We start from the raw sequence: 9890 nt of genomic DNA, 5'->3' as shown, positions 1-9890 counted from the left end.
CTCTTTTTAGCTAAATTCAACTGTGAAAAATGTCCATATAACTTTAACTGAAATTTAACGAAATGACCGCGAACCCACGTGAAAATACATTTTTATTAAGTCTTCAATTCCAGTCCGTGCAAACATTAAATTTATTACAAAGCATACCGAATCAAATACAACTATATACAAGTTTATGATTTGAATACGGAAATCATTGATTGTTTGCCGAGCGAGTCAATTGTTAAACGGAAAAATCCGAGTAATCCTATTGGTTACAATTTTTCCCGAACAACAGGCGCACGTTTTCTGATGCGGGATATTTTCATTTTTCAGTTTAAAATATATTATTGTAATTAAATCCCATTTTTCTTTTAATTGAATTATATTGGATGACCATAATTTTATATATAATAACACAAATAAAATCATAATAGGGTTCTGGTCGGGCACTGGCGTTGGAACGTTCGGCTTTTCTATTGGATAAACGATCACCTACGATAACATCTGAGTATTTTCATTGGACGATAACTTTTCCGGAAAATCGCACGCAAATTTTGATAAAACGCCATTTTTAGAGCTAAGATGGATCATTGTTTACAAACAAACCGCGAGTCATGTTTGCTATACTATTTTGGGAAGATTCCACATTTTCGGTTGTCGCATTATCCGCGATTCTTGCCCCACGGAAGGAACTTAATCAGTATGCAGTTGGTGATGATGTAGAAGCCAACTTCCAAGGCAAGCGCTACAAGGCCAAAATTTACGAGATTGGTGGCAAGTATCTGTATATTTTTCCACATTCACTTTTCTATTCAGAATTTGACTACACTACTGTATAGCAATGCATGCAATTTGTTTACCTTTATCTTGTTCTACACTATTATATTTTCTGCTATATTCGCGAAATAGAAATGTTCAGGCTGTATTGTTCTGCTTCGAATTTTTTTAGCGTAAATTAAGCCAACATTAAGTGCTTTTAGCATAAGCGTCTCTACTCTTAGTTCTGGCTACCATAACTTAAAATGTCGCTTTTTATGTTTTTTGACAGGCGCGACTTTACATGTATGTCAATACTATATAAACTGTACGCTGAAGTCTCTTTAGCTACTCCACTCTCATATGTATATGATATTTTCTTAATCTTTGTTATTAAAAACTCACCATAACTAGCCAAAAAATATACAGATTTTTTCTTCTATTTAGGTGACAGGAGCACACTGAACAAGATCCTGAACAATGGTTTTAAAGTGGACTTGGCAAGTGAGTGTGTCTTTTATTTAGGTTAGTTTAAACCTATTTATTTTAGCTCGATTGCATCGAAAGCCTAAGGCTTATATAAACGCTTTCGAGTCCGTTTCCTGGGCCTAGAACCAGTACTTGGTGTCTTTGGGAGAGATCAAAAGAACGCTCCCACGGTGGGGATCGAACCCATGACCTTCCAGTCTCTTGGCGGACACCCTATCCATTACACCACATCTTTTATTTCGTAAGCTATTGATGTACTCCTATATATATATATATATATATATATTAGTCGATAACTAATCATTTGGTCGAGCTATTGATGATGCACATTTTTATGTTAGATGTCGTAACTTGTCATTATATTTTTTTGTACAAATTTGACATGTCAGTATTGAAGGTTGAGCTATATATTGACAAATAAACATATTTGCTTTATTTGCCAGATGGATTTTGTCGTTTTAGTAGTGCAATGATTCCCATTTATTTTTATTCATGTTTTCATAGGAGTGTCCAGCCCACCAGCCTCTGATTAGTCAACCACCAACAACACAACGGAATCCACCAGAGGGACGAAGAAATCGCAGAGAGCTGCTGAAGGTTTGTTCTTATAATAACTTGGCTGCTGTCATCTGAATTTCACAATATCGATGCCGCAACTCATTATAACAGTTTTTCACACCTTTCTTAGGAACGTCGACTAATTAATAAATCAAATAAGCAACCATATTACGTGAAAGAAAGCCGTAAAAGATGAAGATTTTTTTTACTTAATGAGCGTAAACAAACTTATTACTGATTAAAAGCACTGAATTAAAATTCTATAATTTATAAGCCGTACGGCTAGCTAGACAATCTCCATAGGAAAGGCTTTATGAACGGGGCCGTACGACTAGCCACTGCCTAACTTATAATAACTTAAAAATGGAGTGTGAAAAAGAATTATCTCTGAACAATGCAATTGTTACATTTTTTATAACTTTGTAAAATTTTAATTTTTGATGTTTAAAGTATTTTGATTCATATTGTACATTTAAAGGAGCGTCCAGCCTTTCAGCCTCCGATGACTCAACCATCACAAACACATCAAAGCCCACCAGAGAGACAAAAAAACGACATAAATCTGCTGAGGGTAAATTGTTGTTTTAGACTACATCTCAGTGCTTAGTAATCGATTCGTTTTTATTCATTCTCAGAAGTAAACTCATTTAATTGCATTTTTCTTTATTTTATTGTTATTATTATGATAAAAATTCTTTCCTCATTAATGTTGCAAATTCTGTTGTAGCTGCTGCAGTAGCTGCCAACAAGGGCAAAAAGAGGAACAAATCCGGAGAACCTTCACAACCAGAAAAGGACACCTGGTTAGGTAGGAGAGTGTACAATTTTAGAAGACATCTGCTTTTTTAACTGAATATACAAGACCTTAAAAAAGTGTTTTTTTTTCTCTATGTTTAGTTGCTATTCATTACATTTTTCTATAAACTTTAAGATGGATATTGTTATGGATACAACTACAAGTCTGTTTATCACATGTTCCTCTTTCAGATGAGCAGGCCAGGCAAATACTTCATAAAAGGAGGTCTGCAACAGTTTCAACTCCAGCCAACAATGATGCCCCAATCCAGCCTCCAGTAACAATGGTTACACCACAGTCTTCGGTAACGCATACCTACAACGGTGCCCCACCACAGCCTGTAATGCCAACCGTCAACGTTGCCCCACCTCAGCCTGTAATGCCAACCGTCAACGATGCCCCACCTCAGCCTGTAATGCCAACCGTCAACGATGCCCCACCTCAGCCTGTAATGCCAACCTACAACGTTGCCCCACCTCAGCCTGTAATGCCAACCGTCAACGATGCCCCACCTCAGCCTGTAATGCCAACCAACAAGGGTGCCCCACCACAGCCTGTAATGCCAACCTTCAACGTTGCCCCACCTCAGCCTGTTATGCCAACCGTCAACGATGCCCCACCTCAGCCTGTAATGCCAACCTACAAGGGTGCCCCACCACAGCCTGTAATGCCAACCTTCAACGTTGCCCCACCTCAGCCTGTAATGCCAACCAACAACACTGCCCCACCACAGCCTGTCATTCCAACATACAACGGTGCCCCACCACAGCCTGTAATGCCAACCTACAACGTTGCCCGACCTCAGCCTCTAATGCCAACCTACAACGATGCCCCACCACAGTCTCCGGTAATGATGGTGACGCGAAACACCAGCAGCTCCCCTTTACAGACTGAGAGCTACAACTATGAAGGTCCTCTGCCTCCCCTTGCTGTGCCAGTTCACTTCGCTTTAGACATGCTAAATGAGATGGAGGAGCAAGTTGGGGTAAATCATCAGTTTTGATAAAATCGTAAAATAAAAAGAAGTACCAAATAATAATAATGAATATTAGAGAATTAAATTGACAGATTACTGCTTTTACTACTACTTTTATTCAGAAAAACAATAATATTAGGAAGGTTTAAATTTCATGGTGGATTGTTCTGTTGCAGTATGAAGACATCGAGGCCAGTAATGGGAATCCTGAGCAAGGAGTGTCTCACCCATGTTCTTGTTGTAGAAAGGTTGACTCCCTTCAGGTCACTGTGCAAGAACTTCAATTACAGGTATTGGTTCAATCATTATTTGTTTATGAGAAAAATGTTAATGAGACTTTAGTCTTACCATATACTATCAGGCTTTCTCAAAAGTTTAAATGGTTGTACCAATAATTTGATTAAACTTTCTGTGCATAATTGCCGTCATTGGAACTCGCACACCTGGGTAAGGAAGTATGATAGGGAAATAATGGAATCGTCAACCTTTTATCTTATAGAAAGTTTTATAAAAGCTGGTCATGTATTATATCAATTTGAATTAAAGTATCTATGACCAATTAAGTGTTTCATTATATTGCAGGTGAAGTCACTTGAGAGACTGGTTGAGAGGTCGCAAAGCACAGCCCCAAGGGTCCAGACCCCGACCAGACCAATCCCAGTACGACAACACCTTCAGGCCATTCAAGATGGCAACCTTTCAACAGAGGTGAGTTTCCTTTGCATGCAATGGAATTAAACCAGAATACTCTTTCTTAAAAAGGCCTGTATTGAAATAACCCCTCCCTCCTGTCAGCAGTGTTTTTTTTTATACAACACAATTTTTTGTTAGTGTTTAAAAGCCTTTTACTGGATAAATAAAGGGAAAAATGACAACTGGCTCCTCTCAGTGGCCATGTTTTTCCAAGTACAAGAGCAATTTTCATATTCAACAAATGTTTGACCAAATATAAAAAACATTTGGCAGTAAAATATCTTTTCCTCGAGTGTTGACATGTTTTCACTCTACACTTATAGAGAACTTCCCCACCAACTGGCGGCCATGTTTTTTGTAATGATTACTTCGGACCAAAACCATTTTCAAACTAAACAAATATATACAGGAAACAAATGATCTGATCAAATTTCATGAAGATTGGGCAAATTGTGACTAAGAGTGTTTACAATTTTTTTTTAAATATAGAGAATATAAAGAAAAAGCCCCCCCCCCCCACCGTCGGTCATGTTTCTGGACAGACCAAAACCATTTTGGAATCAATCAAAGTATCCAAGAAAAATATGCTCAAGATAGCTAAAAACATTCATAATAAATTCCAAACATGTGTTAAAATTACAAAACAAATGTATATTTCAGGAGAAGATTAAGGCAGCCATCCAACATGAACCAAGGGAAGCAAAAGCCCTTCAGAGAGCCATGCGGGCCATCTTTTCACCTCAACAGCTCGTCTCTTGTTCTATGAAGGGGGCCTTCACTTGCAGACATGGGGCGCCAAGACCTGGGCTACCACATGAAGACACTGCTATCATTATTGGTAAAATAATAGTTTATTCTCCATCTTTTAATAACTACATTGTACACTGCAACTCCAATATATCGCGGTTGAAGGGGTCCAAATATCGCGACCGTGATATATCCGGCGCGCGATATAAATTGTCAGTTTATGTATGCATGTATATGTATACATTAGCATCATTATGCAATCTCAAAACACGCTATTTACCAACCTTATTCAAGTTTGTGTTATATCCATATGTCATTAATTGGTATAACACAAAACATTATTCCATGTGAGTATTTTCAAATGCGTATAATTAAATTTTTAATCCGAAAAACATTGCCGAGTTTTATTGTTCAAGAAAGCATGCACAAATTAGACCCATGTACAAAATGACGTCATTCATTTCTCATGAAAAGCATGCACAGCATGGGGTTTAATAGTAGAGCATTGTGACTAACTGATCTATATTGTATACTGTATCTAACGCACACAGATTGTTGAGATAGGTCAGTATTGACTTGTGACATTTACTGTTATAATTGTGTACACCTTCATGTGTGCACTGGTGCGTTTCGGCAGTTCAAAACAAATTCAATAGAGAATTGTAACACCCGAAATGACCTGCCATGTTTGACAAATGGGTCTTTTGTTTATCGCAGTACACAGGTGTTAATGTGATGTACAATGTAAGCAAACAATCTGGTCAAAACTGGATTATGACTGTTGGATTGAAGTTGGTGAAAAAAGGGAAAATACTTGCTTGAAACGGATTTTAATGCATCAAATTCTCAGATAAAAACATTTTATTTAAGGATTATGCTCGTCAGATTTTTGGGAGCCATAGCCGATTCGCGATATATTGGACAACGCGATATAACGGACCGTGATATATTGGAGTTGCAGTGTATTACTACTATATGTAAGGTGCTATGCAAAGTTATTGATTATACCCCACACATGCAAGTTGAGGGGGGTATACTACTAGAATAAGCTTGTCAGATTGTCAGTGGGCTATCATGGTTTCTGCTCAATAACTTGAGTTTGGTTTGATCTGTCAACATGAAATTTACAAGGATAAGCTTTTCTCATTTTGTGAAGACAACTTGCAAAATATTATTTGGCAAAGCGGCATGTGGGGGTATTCGTCATGTCTGTGACAAAGCTCTAGTTTTACATTTATATATAGTTTGTGTACAAAATTTATAAAAAATTTAAACATGAACCTAAAAAATATTATTTTAAATATTTTCAGAACAAGTCAGCCAGAAATATGGAACCTCTATCCCAGAAGTAGAAAAGAAATTTAGGTCAGCCCTCCACAGACTTTCGGGAGCCTATAAGGGAACTCAGACGGTGTTTAAATGTTGATAAAAGACAGTCACATGTATATATGTATATATATATATATATGTGTGTTTGTGTGTATAGACATATTTATGTATATTTATTTATGTACGAGTGTATGAATGTTGATTTATATTAATACTTTCTTCTCTTTTGTTTGCGTATATTTATTTATGTATATGTGTATGAATGTTGATTAATATTAATACTTTTCCTCTTGTTTGTTTGAATAAAATTACTCAGTTTTATTATATGATTTTTCTATTTTGCTTATTTTTCTTCCCTTCCAACAACACATTTCAGAAGTGTATTTATGTATGTTAAATGTTCGCTTTTTCGTTATGTTTAAAGTGCGCAAAATGTACGTTAAGTGTGCGCTTTAACAGAAGTGTATTTATGTATATTAAATGTTCGCTTTTTCGTAATGTTTAAAGTGCGCAAAATGTGCGTTTTTTCCCCAGCAAAACGCACATTTTGCGCACTTTAAACATAACGAAAAAGCGAACATTTAATATACATAAATGCACTTCTGTAAAAGCGCACACTTAACGTACATTTTGCGCACTTAAAACATAACGAAAAAGCGAACATTTAACATACATAAATACACTTCTGAAAAAGTGCACATTTAACGCACATTTTGCACACTTTAAGCATAACAAAAAAGCGCACATTTAACATACATAAATACACTTCTGTAAAAGCGCACATTTAACGCACATAAAAGTGTCTTTGTAAATAAAGGTAATATTTAACGCACATAAAACGCATATAAAGCGAACATTAATGCACAAAAATACAGACAGTGTATTTTTTTGTTGACAAAAAAAAAACACTTGTTAAGAAAAAAACGCACAAAAACGCAGTGCCAATAACGCCACGTTAAACATACATTAAACGTAAACTAAACGTACGTTTGCCACACATTTTCGAGAAGGGCTTTGAAAATTTGACCTTAATACATGTAAACTTAATTAATCACTTAAATAATTAACTTATAATAATAAACATAATTACTTCAGTACATGTAATTTGATTGTGAAAAACAATTGATTAAACAGTTGTTTTTATGCCCCCGAAGGAGGGCATATAGTGATTGGACCGATCGTCTGTCTGTCTTGCCGTCACACTATGCGTTTAGGTTTCGCGTTTAGGTTTCCAAAAATGCTCATAACTTCTATGTCGCTTCAGATAGCAATTTGATTCTTGGCATGCATGTGTATCTCGAGGAACTGCACATTTTGAGTGGTGAAAGGTCAAGGTTATCTTTCAAGGTCAAAGGTCAAATATATGGCTTCAAAGCGGCGCAGAAGGGGGCATAGTGTTTCTGACAAACACGTCTCTTGTTTATTATAACCCACAAATAAAGTTAATTTACTGTTTTAGATTCCAACAATGGAGAACGTCATGAATGGAATGAGGCCGAGACTAAACTACTACTTGACACGACTGCAGAGAACATGGAAAAACTGAAAACTGCAAAAAACAAAAATAAGGTGTGATCTTGCATTGCAGATGTTCTCATAAGACATGGTTTCAATGTCACTGTAACTCAGTGCATAGACAGGTACAAATATATGAAACGATCATACAAAGCATATCTTGATAAAAGCAAAAAGTCAGGAAGTGGTAAATGCTCATTTAAATATGAAGAACAGATGCATGCTCTGATTGGAGATGACCCAGCAATAAAACCGCTGTTCACATTCGGATCAGGTGATAAAGTAGAGTGTGCTGATCTCGATGCTAATGAAAGTGATGAGAGTGTAACTGCTTCTAGTAGTTCTACACCAGTGTCTGAACCCAAGCGTTATTGCAGGAGAAGCATGATAAATGAGTTGAAGGAATTGATGGAAGAAAGAGATCAGAGGTTGCTTTCTGCACTTGAGAAAATGAATAATGAGCAAAATGAGCTGATGAAAAAACTTATTGATAAGTTGTAAACTTATCTGAACTAAAGATGTATTGTTTTAAAGAATTAGAAAAACTGTTTTAATTTTGTTGATTAATTTTAATTTGAAGAGTTAATTTTAATTACTATGATTTTTCATGCTAGTAAGGCTATTTTGAGGGTTAAAAGCATTATAGTGAACTAACTCACACGATCGTCATATTTAGAAAAATGGAATTGAAGTGTTTAAGTGTGCCTTCAACTTATTAAACATTGGTGTCATATATCGTAATTTTGTTAATAGTCAATTGTAGGCTTTCATAGACGAATGTTTATTAGTTTAATTTCTTTATGTCCCCAGATCGATAGATCGGGGGTATATTATTTTTGGCCTGTCTGTCTGTCATTCTGTCCCAAAACTTTAACCTTACAGTAAAGTTTTGCAATAACTTTTGAAATATTGAACATAGCAACTTGATATTTGGCATGCATGTGTATCTCATATAGCTGCACATTTGAGTGGTGAAAGGTCAAGATCATCCTTCAAGGTCAAAGGTCAAAAATTTAAAACTCTAATATAGTAAAGTTTTGCAATAACTTTTGAAATATTGAACATAGCAACTTGATATTTGGCATGCATGTGTATCTCATGGAGCCGCACATTTTGAGTGGTGATAGGGCAAGGTCATCCTTCAAGGTCAAAGGTCAAAAACAAAAGCGGTGCATTAGGGGGCATTGTGTTTCTGACAAACACATCTCTTGTTTTTTAATAAAAACATAAATTTGTGGGATAGTTCTTTATGACATTCTTTTATTTCTAATTCGTAGATAAATATGTCATAGTCAACCAACCCAGTCATTGCAAATGTTTCTCAATACAAAGGGTTATTAGCGTAGTCGTCGTGCAAAAACTTTGATGTGAGTCATTACTTCTTTGTTATTTGCATATGTTCATCAAATTCACAAATATTTTTCTTCTTGCAACAATGCCTATCCAGAGCTGAATTTTTTACCTTGACCTCTGATTTCAACCTTGACTCCTTTGACTCTGATTAACAGACAAGCATTGGTTCCCGCAGGAGCTCTTGTATATAAACTATAATTCTATGCTATATAAATTTATTTCCAAACTTATCACAATTTTAACAAGAAAGCATTACATGCATAATATTTGACATAGTGATATATTGTCATAATGTCCTCACAGTATAATTACGTGTAAAATTATGACTAAGAGTATTAAATGATGGAACATTGATTGAGGCTAATTAATTAAAAATTACTTTCATGTAGAATTGCACAATCTAGTAGTGTACTAAAACAGATTGCATAAATATAATTTCCCTAAATATTTTACAGAAAAGTATACTCAAAATTATTGATTTTTTGGGTGCCTTTGACATACAATGAAACTAAAGGAATTTTCCTACCTTCATTTTGGGGCTAAAATATGGCCCAAATGCAGTATACCTATTTTTCTATATCTCTTCAATGAAATCCTAATTTACAAGTTCAAAATTTCAACACCTAGATTCTTAAAAATTAATCATCATTTTCCAATTTTGAATTCTGTAAGAAATCAATAACTCATTTTTGTGAA

The 9890-nt window shown here is 35.6% G+C and overlaps 1 protein-coding gene and 1 long non-coding RNA gene across 2 annotated transcripts; both read left to right on the top strand.

Moving 5' to 3' along the window:
- Positions 1-993: 993 nt before the first annotated feature.
- On the top strand, positions 994-3032 carry LOC127881152 (uncharacterized). Its single transcript, XR_008049932.1, has 5 exons — positions 994-1242; positions 1732-1824; positions 2264-2356; positions 2513-2593; positions 2773-3032. It is a non-coding gene; the product is annotated as an uncharacterized LOC127881152 (long non-coding RNA).
- Positions 3033-3051: 19 nt separating this feature from the next.
- On the top strand, positions 3052-6588 carry LOC127881148 (uncharacterized). Its single transcript, XM_052428831.1, has 5 exons — positions 3052-3566; positions 3734-3847; positions 4140-4265; positions 4911-5088; positions 6308-6588. Exons 1-5 carry the CDS (start codon positions 3069-3071, stop codon positions 6421-6423), a joined length of 1032 nt encoding a protein of 343 aa, XP_052284791.1. The 5' UTR covers positions 3052-3068; the 3' UTR covers positions 6424-6588.
- Positions 6589-9890: the final 3302 nt, after the last annotated feature.

The sequence above is a fragment of the Dreissena polymorpha genome, chromosome 5 (genome assembly GCF_020536995.1).
Source record: "Dreissena polymorpha isolate Duluth1 chromosome 5, UMN_Dpol_1.0, whole genome shotgun sequence".
NCBI lineage: Eukaryota > Metazoa > Mollusca > Bivalvia > Myida > Dreissenidae > Dreissena > Dreissena polymorpha.
The sequence above is the reverse complement of the archived record's forward strand: the minus strand, read 5'-3'. Positions and strand labels throughout refer to the sequence as shown.